Consider the following 14,824-nt stretch of genomic DNA (forward strand, 5'->3'; position numbering starts at 1 on the left):
GAGGTTGTCCTGGACACACTGTATACATTTATCACCAGGCAGCAATGCGAGTTTCATACATAGTGAATGCCTTCATTTACAGCTCTCTTTTATATACTCGGATGACTCCTGCAAAAACACGGGGCCTTGTCATGTCTATTACCCTTGTGTTACAAAGCACAAATACAAAGAATTAAAAAGATATGCTTCTAAAAACAAAAGTTGGGTAGGGAGTAGTCTTCGGCGTTTTCTTCTTTTTGCATCATCAATATCATTGTTGCCATTATCTATCACCGCTGTGCACTGTACTGCCGAACACAGCATAGGTTATGGCATAGCCATGGCGAACATCGTCAACGCACCGTTGTGCTGCTTTTAAGGCGAAAGCCTTTCTAGGCTCATGGAGCAAAAATCTGTTCGGGAGCTGTGCGTCGCATCTGTGCGCTGGTATGTCACTCGCATATAGCGGACATGTGAGGAAGGAGATTAAGAATCATCATCATCATCATCAGCCTGACTATACCCACTGCAGGGCGAAGGCCTCTCCCATATTCCTCCACTTAACACGGTTCTGTACTAGCTGCATCCACTTGACCCCTGCGAACTTCTTAATCTCATCCGTCCACCTAACTTTCTGCCGCCCCCTGCTACGCTTTCCTTCTCTTGGAATCCAGTTTGTTACCCTAAGCGACCATCGGTTATCCTCTCTTCGCACTACATGTCCTGCCCATGTCCATTTCTTTAATTTCCACTAGAATGTCGGTAACTTGAGTTATTTCTCTGACCCACTCTGCACGCTTCCTATCTCTTAATGTTACCCCTACCATTTTTAGTTCCATAGCCCGCTGGGTTGTCCTCAACTTAAGCAGAACTCTCTTGGTTAGCCTCCACGTTTCAGCGCCATAGGTGAGTACAGGTAAGATGTAACTGCTATATACTTTCCTCTTTAGCGATACCGGTAAGCTGCTAGACATAATCTGCGAGTGCTTGCCAAATGCGCTCCATCCCAATCTTATTCTTCTTGTTATTTCCTTTTCATGGTCCGGATCTGCGGTTACTACCTGTCCTAAGTAGACATATTCGCCTACTACTTCCAGTACTTCGCTGCCTAATGTAAACTGCTGTTCCTTCCCTTAGTCGTCTGCATATTGATTTTTAAGCCTACCTTCCTACTTTTCCTGTCTAGGTCATCAATCATTATTTGCAGTTCATCCCCCGAGTTGCTTAGCAAGGCAATGTCATCAGCAAATCGCAGATTACTGAGGTATTCTCCATCTACCCTTATCCTTAACTGCTCCCATTCCAAGTCTCTGAATACTTCCTCTAAGCAAGCTGTGAATAGTACTGGGGAGATTGTGTCTCCTTGCCTAACACCTTTCTTTATGGGAATTTTGTTACTTTCTTTATGCAGAACTATGGTTGCTGTGCAGCCACTATATATATCTTCCAGCACTTTCACGTATGGCTCGTCTACCCCCTGATTTCGCAATGCCTCCATCACCGCCGAGGTTTCAACAGAGTCAAATGCTTTTTCGTAATCAATGAATGCTATGTATAAGGGCTGGATATATTCCGAGCATTTTTCTATCACCTGATTGATGGATGGATATGATCGATAGTAGAGTACCGTTTCCGAAACCCTGCTTGATCCTTTGCTTGATTGAAGTCTAAGGTTGTCCTGATTTTATTAGCGATTACCTTAGTAAATACCTTATACGTAACAGACAGTAATCTGATTGGTCTGTAATTTTTAAGGTCCTTAAAGTCCCCATTCTTATGGATGAGGATAATGTTTGCATTCTTCCATGGTTCCGGTACCGTCGATAACACCAGGCACTGCGTATACAGGGTGGCCAGTTTTTCTAGCACGATATCCCCCCCGTCCTTCAGCAAATCTGTAGTTATCTGATCCTCTCCAGCTGATTTCCCCCTTTTCATAGTTTCTAATGCTTTCTTGACCTCGTCCTTCGTCACTGGTGGAACCTCTGACTGTTTTTCCCTACCGCCAATCTCATTACGGTCCTGACTACTTTGGCTACTGTAGAGATTTGTATAGAACTCCTCGGCTACTTTGACTATCTTATCCATATTTGTGATGACGTTGCCCGCCTTGTCCCTTATCGCATACATCTGGTTTTTGCCTATGCCCAATTTCTTCTTTACCGATTTAAGGATTCCCCCGTTCTTTACAGCATGCTCAATTTTCTCCATGTTATACTTCCTTATATCGGCCACCTTGCGCTTATTGATTAGCTTTGATATCTCGGCCAATTCAATCCGGTCTGTTGGATTGGAAGCTTTCATACTCTGGCGTTTCTTGATCAAATCTTTCGTCTCCTTAGACAGCTTACCGGTATCCTCTCTAACTATCCTACCGCCTACTTCTACCGCGCACTCAGTAATGATATCTCTGAAATTATTGTTCCTTGCTTCTAGGGTAATGTCGCCATCCTCTGTTAGAGCTGAATACCTACTCTGTAGCGAGATCCTGAACTCTTCTGCCCCCCCCCCCTTAACCGCTAATTCTTTAGCGGGTTTTTTTCTTACTAATCTGTTGCGTTCCTTCTTCAGATTTAGGCTAATTCTGGACCTAACCATCCTGTGGTCACTGCATCGCACTTACCTCTACATCTTGCATAATGGCGGGGGTGAACACGTTATGAAGTCGATTTCATTTTTAGTCTCCCCGTTCGGACTTTTCCACGTCCATTTCCGGTTCTTCCGTTTGCTGAAGAAGGTATTCATGATTCGTAAGTTATTGCGCTCTGCAAACTCAACTAGTAACTCCCCCCTGCTATTCCTAGAACCAATGCCATAGTCACCTACTGCCTTGTCTCCTGCCTGCTTTTTCCGAACCTTGGCATTGAAGTCGCCCATTAAGAATAAGATTAAGAAAAGATTAAGAATAAAAACAATTAAATGGTGATAGGTAATGCATGAAAGTTTTATATAGACATCATGCTAATGACTAATAATGATGATTAATAATGAATAAAATGACTTGTAATGACAAACATGTCAAACTACTACATGTATTGACTTTAGCTGATTGGAAATTAGTAAAAATGCTTAGTAGTCAGTGCTTGTAGTCATGAGTGGTCATGACTACAATGACTAGGCATGACACATCATGACTGCTAATGACTATGAAACGATCAGTATGTCAAACGACGACTCGTTGCGACGCAACTAATTGGAAATAAGTAAAAAGGCTTACAAATTAGTGGTAATGACTACAATGACTCTTCATGACTACCAAACTACCAATATGTCAAAAACGACTTGAAATGATTGCAACTGATTGGAAATGAGTAAATATGTTTAGCTATGAATGGTAATTACTACAATGACTAGGCATGACTTATCATGACTAAGAAAAGACTTAAAATGACCTCAACAGAGATAAACGCTGAGAGGCGAATGATAGAAAGGTTAGGCTCTGCCGTTTCCTCTTAAGAGACATCTAAGACCTCATTTTTGTGCCGTACCCACAAACATGTACGTGCATACTTGTTTGAAATTAAGAATCTGATTGGTTAGTTGGTTGATTGATTTGTTAATAGTTTGAAGGGTGGGAACGAGCGAAAGACATTAAAGTGTCGCATCCCCAAGATAATTCGAAAGCAACCTGGCAAAGTTTCTTTGCTTTCTTGCATTGGACGCAGGCCAACCTGGGCAACATGGACACTCTTCGCGAGCAGTGGAAGATGGCCAGCGGCAACATGGCGCTCGTGCAGTGTCAGGCGACGGTAGTTTCGCTGCTGGCGTCTCTGTTTGCTGTCATGATGGGCTTCATCACGGAGCGTCGCTTCGACATGCGCAACGCGCTTATGCTCTGCGCCAGCAGCTTGGTGACGGCCAGCGTGGCTAGCCTGGTGCTCGGCTCGGTCATGATCGGCGTGGTCATCCTGTCGCGCAAGCACCACATCAACCCGGACAACGTCGCCATACCGGTGGCCGCATCGTTGGGAGATTTGACTACGCTGGCGCTGCTGGCCGGCGCCGGATCGCTGCTCTTCGGTGGCACCGAGGACGTGCGCCTCTACCTGTGTGTGGTCATCTTCTTCCTGCTCTTCATCCCGCTTTGGGTGCTCATCGCGCGTAGCAACGCCTACACGTCGTCGGTGCTATGGAGCGGATGGATACCCATCATCTCGGCTATGGCCATCTCTAGGTGCGCCCGATTCATTCATTCATTCATTCATTCATTCATTCATTCATTCATTCATTCATTCATTTGTATACGCAGGTTTAAAAGGACTGTTGCACTTGTGCAAGGTGCATGGGCATGCACGAAAATATGGTCCACGGCTCTGAGAAAAATCAGAACCAATGCAAAGCCATTTAACGAACCGCGACAGGCATTGCTTTGTTCTAACTTGCACGAGGAGAGGTGGACCCAGTATGTGTGTGAGTGGGAACAACATTTCGGGGACAATGAAGGCCTGTTGGATTCAGTGCTTTTATTGAGGTGAATTCCCCCCCCCCCTCCCCCTCATTTGTTCGTTACCGCCAACAAGTGTTTGTGTGCGAGCGTCTATATATCCGCGAAAATGAAGGTTTGTTTCCGCAGCCTTGGTGGTTCCATACTGGATATGACGGTGCCGACATTCGAGAATCTGGCCGTCTTCCAGCCAGTCATCAGCGGTAAGTCTACGAGGGTTTATGCACCGCACCAAAGTCCCTATACATTCTTCAGTTAAATTTTTCCTTCCCTCGCATTGCAGGTGTGATAGATTTTTGTAACCTACAAAAAGGGATTGTTATTGGAGCTCCAAAAGGGTTGCATACAACGAACACCCCCCCCCCCCCCCCCCCGCTGAAATGAATAAAATTGAACCAAATAATCGAAATCGACATAATTGATGAACCCCTGGGTTAGAAGAGGCTCCTTCCTCTTAGGCCCATGATAGAACGTATAGGCATGAGTAAAGTATGCGCCATAGCTTTGAAATGTGGGAACGCTTACGTTTACGATGAAATTCATCTTTTTCATTTTTTTTTTGTTTTAGAATAAAAAGTCGAGCTTATGATTCGTAATATTTGTAGGCGCTATTGCTGAGTAATGCAGCGCGTACGGAGGTCAGCAGCTCGTTGGCGACATACTGTACATAATCACATCAAGAGATTCCGGCCATTATTTCGTCCAAATCTGCACAGAGTAAATGCTCCGCGTTATATATGACACTGCGCGCGAGTCAAGTCATGCGGACACTAAACACGAATGACCGAGCAAAGGCTTGTCGGCTGGCTACAATGTCCATGGCGTTCGTGGCCCCGCAGGAGTTGCTGGAAACCTGGTGGCGATCCAGACAAGTCGACTGTCTACGTACCTGCATCAGCGCACCAAGATTGGCGCCCAGCCTCTAGCGGGCGGCGGCATCTGCTTGGACCCTTGCTCGGCCTTCTTCGGCAAGGGCCGCAACGCCCGCGCCGCGCGTGTCCTCATGATGATGGTTTTACCGGGACACCTGGTCTTCACCTACACCATCAGCTTCGTGAGGCCAAGCCGTATGGCTGTCACGCCTGTCTTCCTGCTCGTGTACTTCTCGTCGGCGCTCATACAGGTGTGTCCTTTGTGACCAGGAAAACAGCTTGGATTGCATTGCATGGCACGACGACAACGGAGTGCTAAAAATAAGAGCAGTGGCTAGCGAATTGCTTATACATTTTTAGTTTACGTCTGGCTGGCTGTGAAACCGAGATTCTGGTATCGCAAATATCTGCGACGAGTGTTTCTTAGACGCCGGCGGCTCGTTTTCTAGTTCGTCGTCGTATAATAACTTTCCGGTTGCACTACAACAAACGTCATTACGAAACGCAGATGCGAGATCAGAATGAGGGGTGAATGTACCGCTGAAATCCAAGAAACAGCTAAATTAAAGTATTTTTATTTTTGTGCGCAATGATGGCCCACATCTAAGCTACAAGTTCGCTCACAGTTCTCACGCATACAATAGGTCACCGATATGCAAAGTAATAGCACTGCACACCACGCCACCCAAGTCACCTCTCGTAAGGCTGTTTTTCAATTGCTATAATTACGAGGGTAGTCCTGCTTCGAATGAACCATTTTGGAATTTCCTGCAATTCCCCACCCATGACCAAGGGAGCAGAAATCGTCATCGTCTTACCGACCTTCCAGGCCTGCTAGCATCACTATTCAAATATGACTTGCACCACCCTCTAACGTACATGACATCATGCCGTCGAGTGACGTCACGCTAGAGGATGGCTGGTAGCCGACCTGCATATTCCCCTATATGGCAGAGTCGAAAGCACAGCTATTCGGAGCATATTTGAAGCTGTGAGCCGGACACACAGAAGCTGGAGGGAGAGGAAGGGGGAAAGGTGGGTGGTTAATCTATGCAGATAACGCCTCCAGCAGGCTATCCTGCGCTGGGAGAAGGGAACTTAAATGCAACATATGGTAAAGCCGCATCTTCGAACAAGCATAACGTTCTTAGGAAGCAGATGCTTCTTAAGTATTAATGGCCATCGATTGATGTGGCCATCGTTCAAAAATTTCACTCAATGTCGGCAATGAAGATCAAAGCGGCGTGCACAGCATGAAACGAAGGGCATTCGTAAACTAAATAGTCCGTTGTATCATCGCAAATTCGACAAACTAACAGAATCTAGTCGGAAGAAACTACAAAAATATTTTTGTTGTTACGACAGAATATCTGTGCAGTTTTTAACAGGAAACCGTTTGTGACAATACAACTTTCTGTAATAACATCAGAAGTTTCTTTAGTTACAAAAGAAAATTGTTAGAGAACTGCAGACAACATAAAACTACTACAGAAAAGTACTACACAACTACAGAAGAATCTGATGTTTACGACATAGCTACAGAATATTTTGTCGTATAGACCTTTGCAACGAGGGCCTCCTAGGCGTCACCATATTGCTCGCTGGGCTGTTGTGTGCACCTGACGTCAACACGGTGGAGGCGGCAGCAGAACCGGTTTGCAACAGTCCAGAGAGAAGGCGCTTCGACAACCTCCTCGCCCGATGCAAAGGTCTATAGTTTTGGCATGGCTTAGCAGTTCTTTTCGACTGGGAAGCGTTCATCACTTCTGCACCCGTTTAATTAGCGCTATTCCCTACGTACATTCCAATCAGCACCACCACCGCACCCCCCCTCTCCCCTCCTCACCCCCTCTTTGTATTTTATAATCGTTTCTGAGGACACGATTGATAAATTACGCTTATACCGCATGTCCTGATCACACTAGTTACTGAAACTGGAAGCATTTCCCGCGCGCGCAGGTGTTCCTGCTGCTGTATCTGTCACGCTGCATGGTCTACTGGATGTGGGCGCGCCAAATCGACCCGGACAATGCTGCCATCCCCTACCTGACGGCGCTCGGGGACCTGTTGGGCATCGGCCTGCTGGCACTCTCCTTCCACTTGCTGCGCGCCTTGGGGGACGTCAACGCTGCCCCGCAGCAGCTCGCCGATGCCCACTCGCCGGTCGAAATGATGACCAACACAGCGCTGCCTGGTGGCGACGGCTGACGCAAGGCGTGTCTTCAGGGAGAAGACACGAGACGGACGTACAGTGCGGCGGAGTCACCGATGTATACGTGTTTTTGGCGGTGGTTCGGAACCTCGTTATTCAACCCCTTTTTCGGTCTGCAACACTGGAGGTGCATTCCGTATTGCTGCACACACATTTAAGGGCAGGACTACGTCTGGGTTAGCATGAGCCGCAGAGAGCAACGCCCACAGAAAACGATCTGAACTTCCTCACAGTAGCGGCACGCTGTGAAAGCACATTCCTAGTTTTCGAGATTTGTGCTTTTGGAACGGGAATGAACTGAGTTTTAGCCGACCATTGAGCAGGATGTGGAATGGCACGCCTAAAAATTAATATGCGGAAGACTAAAGTAAGCCTCAATAGCAAAGGAAAGGAACATCAGTTTGCGATAGGCAGCAAGGCGCTGGGAAAGTTTAGGAAATATGTCTACTTAGGGCAGGTTTGAACTCCTGATCCGGATCACGAAAGGGAAATCACTAGAAGAATCAGATTAGGCTGGAGCTAATTTTGCAAGTAGGGTCCCATGATTAATTACACGTAGAGGCCAACGCAAAAAGTCCATCATAGATTGAGGTCAACTCAGAGAGCTATGGAACGAAGAGTGGTGCAGATGTAAAGTTAAGAGAATAGAAGCGTGCCGAATGGGTTAGGAAAATAAACGCGAGTTTATGACATTCTCTTAGGAATAAAGGAGAAATGGGAACGGGCAGGTCATATGATGCGAAGGCGATATAACCGAAATTTTTTAAGAGTAACAGATTTTGAAGATTGCAGATGAGATTTTTAAGATTGCAGGGATAAAAAAAAAACGCATTTGGCACAGAAGCGGATTAATTAGAGGCTTATACGAGAGGCCTCTGCCCTGCAGTGAGTGTAGTCAGGCTAGTGATGATGATCATTACTATCATGATGATGAGCTGGATGCGCACGTGGCGCTCGTTAATGGGCTCTGTGTATCTTGAAACCAAGCAAGGCCTTTGCGCAGTGGCAAATACGCACATATAGCAGGCGTTATAATATAGGATTGCAGCCATTGGCTAGCTAAAACCCATTCCCTTTAGGTCCCTGATGTGACATCGGTGCTCAGTCTGTGAAGTAAAAACATGAGCTACTCTAATAGCCCACCTTACCGTACCGGTTATCTCCAACATGAAGTGGATGGAGCACACAGTTTACAGACAAGAAAGGCCATTTGCTTTTGTTTTCACACCGAAGTTGAGAATGCCTCCATTCATTTTGCAAGAGGACAACTGTTTATAACCAAAGAAAACGGGTGTGCTTTATACTCGGACTTATGCAATAACTAATCTCGAATGGCGCATGATGTGTTGTTCGCATTAATATTGATGCTATCTGCACAATCGCATGCATGAAGTATTGGCTTCACTTTTTGTTTCATCACTGTAAGGCCTAGTTAGGAATGCCGTTACTAAAGCACGAAAAAAAAAAAGAAGAAAAAGAGAGGGAATGTGATGGAGAGAACATCGTGACACAGCCAACGAAGCCCTCCAAACTGCAATGTCTTTAATTTTGTTTTCTCGTTTAAGACCTTTTTACTGCTACTTTTTAGCACCGTTGAGTATTCTACCAAATAATACGGGTAGACTTTTGAGTAGTAACGCGTACGAAATATATCTAGCATGCAGCCGAATGGCGACGCGCTCTTAACTCGATTTTTTTTAATTCGACATTCAAGTGCAAACTGTCTTCGTACAGAATGCTGCCATTACACGTGGCGAGTGCCTTCGTCTCGTTGAAGGTCCTGCGTCCGATGCAATGGACACGACATGACAAGTATTTTTGTTGCTAGCGAGGGCAGCGTAGACATAAAGAGATAAGACGGAAGCAACAGTTAGCCGGCTACATCGCGCGCTGCGCGACCAAAAACTGCTGCCGTCAGCCGCCGGGCCCGCGATAAATGCGTGACGAAGCCGTTCATGTCTGATAGCATTTCTTGCCTCGATGTCCTCGGCGTATTCGAATTCTACAGTGCGCCGAAGCTAATGCTTAAACGCCCGGGCAGGCGGCGAGATAACGTGTGCGACAAATAGTTTATTTGTTAGTTTTGTGGGGTTTAACGTCCCCAAATGACTCAGGCTATGGGACGCCGTAGTAATGTACTCCAGAAATTTAGACCACCTGTGGTTCTCTAACATTCACTGACATGGCACAGTACACGGGCGCCTACATCGAAAAGCGGCCGCCGAGGCCGAGATTCGATCCCGGCGACAAAAGGGGCTTGCTCATCTCGCTGGGCTGTGGCTGCGATCGACGTGGCGATACGACGCGGCTCAGATAGCCTGTACACCGTATCCCAGACGCAACAGCCAGAAGAACTGTGACCAACAAAACGCAACTTCGCGTATGTGTTTGGAAAGGAGGCTATTTACCTCTCCTGAACGCTGTCTGTAGTACGGAGGACAGGGAGCAGTATGTCCTACGGCACCATTTAATGCGGACGCTTCGGTTCCATATGAATCGAATCCGAGTTTCTGAAGGGTGCACAGAAACCGAAGAACTTTCCATGCGGCCTCAGGCAAAGTTTTCCTCACGTATCGTGACAAGATGGTGGCGTTTCCGGTACCCTGAAACCTGGTACATGATGTGCTAAGTGAGCTGCAGCAAGGTTCCGCGGAAGTGTCTCACATGTGACCTTCTACAAACGATGCCGGTGAGTTAATCATTCCAGATGACGCATTGTCCATTTTCAAGACCTCGCCGCTGCTGCTGCTGCAGCAGCCGCCACAGTTGCCGCTGCTGAAGACACGGGCGCTCTCGCAGGCACCAGCACCTGGTCAGAGTACTCGTGCTGGTGCCTAGCGCGCAGGTGTCGGTCCAGGTCACGGCGGCGCACCAGTCTCTTGGCGCACAGCGCGCAGCGGTAGGGCGAGTCCCTCTGTGCGTGTAGCCGCACATGCTTGTTGAGGTTCGAAGGGTCACTGAAGGGTCGACGGCAGAAGCGGCACTCGAGTGGCTTGTGGCCAGTGTGTGTGCGCACGTGGATCTTGAGGCCGTACCTGCATCCACGTTGTGAGCGCAGGTCAGTCACGAGAAAAACGATTAGAGTCTAATCACTGGTGGAGTGTAGTTGTTACTGCAAGTTCGAACTGGCTAGGCCAGACTGCTCTCGCTACTTTTTCAGCTGAAAAAGAAAGATGTTCTTTGCAAGGTTTACTCACGGCTTGATGGAACGCTGGAATGAAACAGTAAATAAAAGAATGTTCGCTATATATTTAACAAGCCATAGCCATCAAAATTTTTAATCTACTAGTTGCGTCTTTTAATCATCGCCGACAAAAAAAAAAAGAAAAAAAGCTCAAACAGAAAAATATTTGAAATCCGTGGCGGAGGATCACCGCACGTGGCGTTCATGACTCGGCACTCTTGACTGTAAGGTATCGGACAATAAGAGTTCTGAACTTGGGATTACCTTCGGGAGAGATTCCGCCCCAGAACTTTGAGGTATAATAGAAGCCCCATATGTGCATTTTCAACTAGCTGAGCAAACTTGTACATCAGGTGACATGTGCACTGTTTTCGATGGTGTTCAGAAAGCTAAAGATGAATAACAATAAAGCACTTAGTAGGTGTGTTCTTGCAAACTCACGTATTCGAATAATGCATCCAGGTTATTGAACCAACCCATCGAGTTTTATCTGCAGCGCTGAAAAAGCAAACTAATTTCACGCACACCTTGCGTAGTTACCCACACGTGGTCGGCAGATACGATTTTTTTGGGGCAGTATTTCTTTTCTAGTCTGGATCCAGGGTAAAACGAGAGAAAGAAGGTGGCTACACAGTAGGGTAGCCACCTTCTGAACAAGGGTAGAGGGGAAGCCTCAGTTCGCAAGTCGAGCCAACGTCTCAACAAGTGGACTTGTCTTCATCTGGCCTCCCCTCTACCCTTGCTCAGCGCTCTTGTTTCTAGTCAGGATGCGATTACCGTCGCGAGCTCAACGACCTGGCGTTAAATATGTGTCCGTATAGAATGTGACCACATGAACTTTGTTATCGGATGTGTGCAGAAAAATAATTGAATATAAATAGTGATTAAGTAATAAGGACAATTAAACTTCATACAATAATTGAGTATATAGTGATTAAGTAATAAGGACAGTCAAAACTTGATTTAACGAAACTCCCTATTTAACGAAGATATCCTCAATAAACCTCCTCAAATGCCCATAGGGCACAATGCTTTCACTAAATCGAAATGGCGAAACCGATTTCATGATTTGTGCCGATTTAACGAACTTTTTTTCTTTCTTTTTTTTTTTTTTTTTTCAAAAATGAAGGTATAAGGTGCAGTTTTGGTCTCTTTCTTAGAGAACACCCAAAAATGTTGTTGATTGCGAGCCAGCGCCAAGTCTTTAACGTTGCGGAGCGCCTTATTCCCGCTTTTACCAAACTGCACCGTACAAAACGAGATCTGAAAATTTGAACTGAATTGACGGGATGGCGGGTGAAGTGATTGGTGGGCTTTATTTGCTACGGCAGTTTGCTGAAACACGATGAGACGAGAGATGTGCTGTACGCACTTGATGCTTACGAGGAATCCGTGCACTCATTATTGCTTACAAGGCGTACCAAAGCAAAGATCACCGACTTCTTTGCTGGGAGGTACATTTGTAGTCCCCGAGAGCTTTCCTTGTTAAGGTAACAACTTCTTTAGCTTCTTTTCTTACGCGCTAGCGCTGTTTGTTGTTTCCGCTGGCCGCAATTTCATTTTCGGAACAATATGCTTTACCAAAATTGTGGCGCGGTATCTTTTTGGATGCCGCTACACCATATAAAATCGAATTTATCGAATTGAGTGACCGAGAAATGTCGCACTCAGGACAAAATTCTCGATTTAATAAAATAATTCGTAGTTCCACTCAACTTCGTTAAATCGAGATTTAACTGTACAGTATATAACAATACTAGCGATAGTGGAAGATTACATATGATAGTGATTATCATGCTACTAATAGAGATAGTGATAGAGATAGTGATAGCACTGGTAGTGAAGGTAGTTATAGCGACGCTGTGATAGTGATAATAAATGTAATGGTGATAATGATGAGTGATTGTGATTGTAATGATGATAGTTGCTGATAGTGATGATGATGATAGTGGTGGTTATGACAATTAGTGCTGGTGCTGACAGAAATTGTAATGAAGCTACTGTTAGCGATAGTGCTAGTGCCGGTAGTGACTGGCAGCGATTCGGTGATAGTGATCGGGATGATGATGATGATGATAGCAGTAGTTAATAAAAGTAATAGTGATTACGGCAAGTGATAAAGTTTGTAATGGTGATGGTGGTTGGTGACGCGATGATGATGATGATTGGTATGATTATAGTAATAGAAAAGACAAAAGAAAATAGAAAAAATGAATGGAAAATTAATAGGCAACAGAAAGACAAACGCTTTCGCATTTCCGCTTTTAAGCAGACTTCAAAGTAGTACGTACTGTCCTTTTTCTTCCCTGTTTGACCGTTACTTTCAGGTCGCCTTCTGGTTTTCCTCCCATTTATTTTTGATTGATTCCAACAAACTGAATCATGCTGGGGCAGGCATTCCCTCTTTTTTATTTGTTTTCCTTGTGCCTTCTGGCTATTAAGAAAGTCACGAAGATCAGGAAGAGAAGGGGTCGCCGTATTTAACTAACACATACAGCCAACCTGAGCTCTCTGGAATCGCAGCAATGTGCACTTAAACAGCACTCACCTTCGCGAGTATAGTTTCCCGCAGAAGGCGCACGCGTGCCTGGCCGGCGCCGGCGCCGTTGTCAGCCTGGTGGGCGCCGCGTCTCGACGGCCGTCCTTGGCGCAGGCGTCCAGTGCCAGATGCGCCTTGAGCGGGTTAGGCTGCTCGAAGGCCGCGCCGCAGTCCGGGCACGCGTAGCACCTGTGTCCGCGGATGTGAGCGGGCGTCAACGCCACAGGCACCCCGAGCTCGGCTAGCAGCGCGGGCGACAGCCACGGCCGCAGCTCTTCGCCCGCGCACAGCGCTCGCGTCGTGCTCAGCGAGAGGCGGCCGCACGCCAACCGCGACAGCGCGGCGTTCTGCTCGTGGCAGTCGCGGGCCAGACGCGCGCACAGCGGACCACAGGCCGCGGCTGCGGGCAGTAGCAGCTCGCCTCCCGAGCACGCCACAGGCAGCGGAAGGGTCACGGGCCGTGAAGCACCAGCGTCTATGAGCATACGTCGCAGCGCTTGGCTGCACGAGGGAGTCGAGAAAGGCCGCGATCGGCAGCCGGCGGGGATGGACTGGGCGGCCACCAGGGCCGTCTCTTCACCGGAGTGCCCGCCGATGCTCATCGGGGAGGCCTCGCGGTTGTTTCTCCTTGTTCTCCGCGTGATTGCCCCTGAAAAATAAGAATAAATCAACGACGGTACGTCTAGTTCCCGGAACAACTTGCGGTCAACACGTCCTCTTCTTTGCTGTATGCATCTTTCTTTCGTATACGTGGATTCGTACGTCTGTGTAATCTGAGATACAGCTAGTCTGCTGCGTTTTAGGAACCGTCCTGCACGTTACTGATCAGAGGGAAGGTGTGAAGAACCTCAAACGGGAGGCTGGTTCACTGATCGCCCTGTATTTTTTAATTTTTTTTTTTCACGCGGATTGGGAAGCATTACGCAATGCTGAGGCAATATCGGCATAAGGGTAAACTATAAGAAAACCTATATGCTGAGTGCATCATGAGGAAGGCCGGTCTGGACGAGTCTTCAGCTGGAGTGAAGATTGCTGGGAAACGTATCAACAACCTTAAATATGCGGATGATACCACTTCAATGGCAGAAAGTGAAGTGGAACTCAAGAGACTTCTGATGCGCGTACAAGAAGAGAGTGTGAAGTTTGGGCTTAAACTGAACATTAGAAAAAGACAAAGATCATTGCGTCTTGCCCTATCAAGTCCTGGAGCATCAAGGGACAAGAAGTGGAAGCTGTGACAGTTTTTCTCTTCTTGGGCTCCAAGATTACCCCGGAAGGAGACTGCAGCCATGACATTAGGAGACGCCTGCTTCTGGGAAAGAGAGCCATGGCTAGCCTTACCGCCTAGTAAAGAGCAGATACATTACACTGCCAACCAAGATGCGTATCACTCGTGCTATGGTCTTTCCAGTTGTGATGTATGAATGGTAGAGTTGGACTGTGAAAAAGGCTGACCGCCGAAGAATTGACGCATTTGAATTGTGGTGCTGGCGGAGACTCTTGAGAGTTCCTTGGCTGGCCAGAAGATCAAATCAGTCGATATTGTCGACCATAAACCCTGACTGCTCATTGGAGGGTCAAATTCTAAAGTTAA

The 14,824-nt window shown here is 46.8% G+C and overlaps 2 protein-coding genes across 3 annotated transcripts in view; one reads left to right on the plus strand and one right to left on the minus strand.

The window, feature by feature from the left end:
- The window catches only part of LOC146208180 (solute carrier family 41 member 1-like), an 81,180-nt gene that overhangs the window by 3,702 nt on the left and 62,654 nt on the right, over positions 1-14,824 (plus strand). For both annotated transcript variants that reach the window (XM_084591794.1, XM_084591792.1), the window contains exons 3-6: positions 3,645-4,153; positions 4,553-4,626; positions 5,263-5,546; positions 7,255-10,196. In XM_084591794.1, the coding sequence (XP_084447920.1) occupies positions 3,645-4,153; positions 4,553-4,626; positions 5,263-5,546; positions 7,255-7,503 (1,116 nt within the window). In that variant the 3' untranslated portion in view covers positions 7,504-10,196. The remainder of the gene's footprint in view (positions 1-3,644; positions 4,154-4,552; positions 4,627-5,262; positions 5,547-7,254; positions 10,197-14,824) is intronic.
- On the minus strand, positions 10,180-13,730 carry LOC146208181 (uncharacterized). Its single transcript, XM_084591799.1, has 2 exons — positions 13,240-13,730; positions 10,180-10,542 (listed from the first exon to the last, which is right to left on the minus strand). The coding sequence occupies exons 1-2, from the start codon at positions 13,713-13,715 to the stop codon at positions 10,233-10,235; spliced, it is 786 nt and encodes a 261-aa protein (XP_084447925.1). The 5' UTR covers positions 13,716-13,730; the 3' UTR covers positions 10,180-10,232.

Source organism: Amblyomma maculatum, chromosome 1 (genome assembly GCF_055883805.1).
Source record: "Amblyomma maculatum isolate TAMU_Amacu chromosome 1, ASM5588380v1, whole genome shotgun sequence".
NCBI lineage: Eukaryota > Metazoa > Arthropoda > Arachnida > Ixodida > Ixodidae > Amblyomma > Amblyomma maculatum.

Excerpts from the sequence above, each read along its gene's own strand:
- LOC146208181 (XM_084591799.1), bottom strand. The coding sequence starts at position 13,715 with ATGCTCATAGACGCTGGTGCTTCACGGCCCGTGACCCTTCCGCTGCCT. Across the intron at positions 10,543-13,239 it reads GGGAAACTATACTCGCGAAG|GTACGGCCTCAAGATCCACG; the intron begins GTGAGTGCTGTT and ends ACGTGGATGCAG.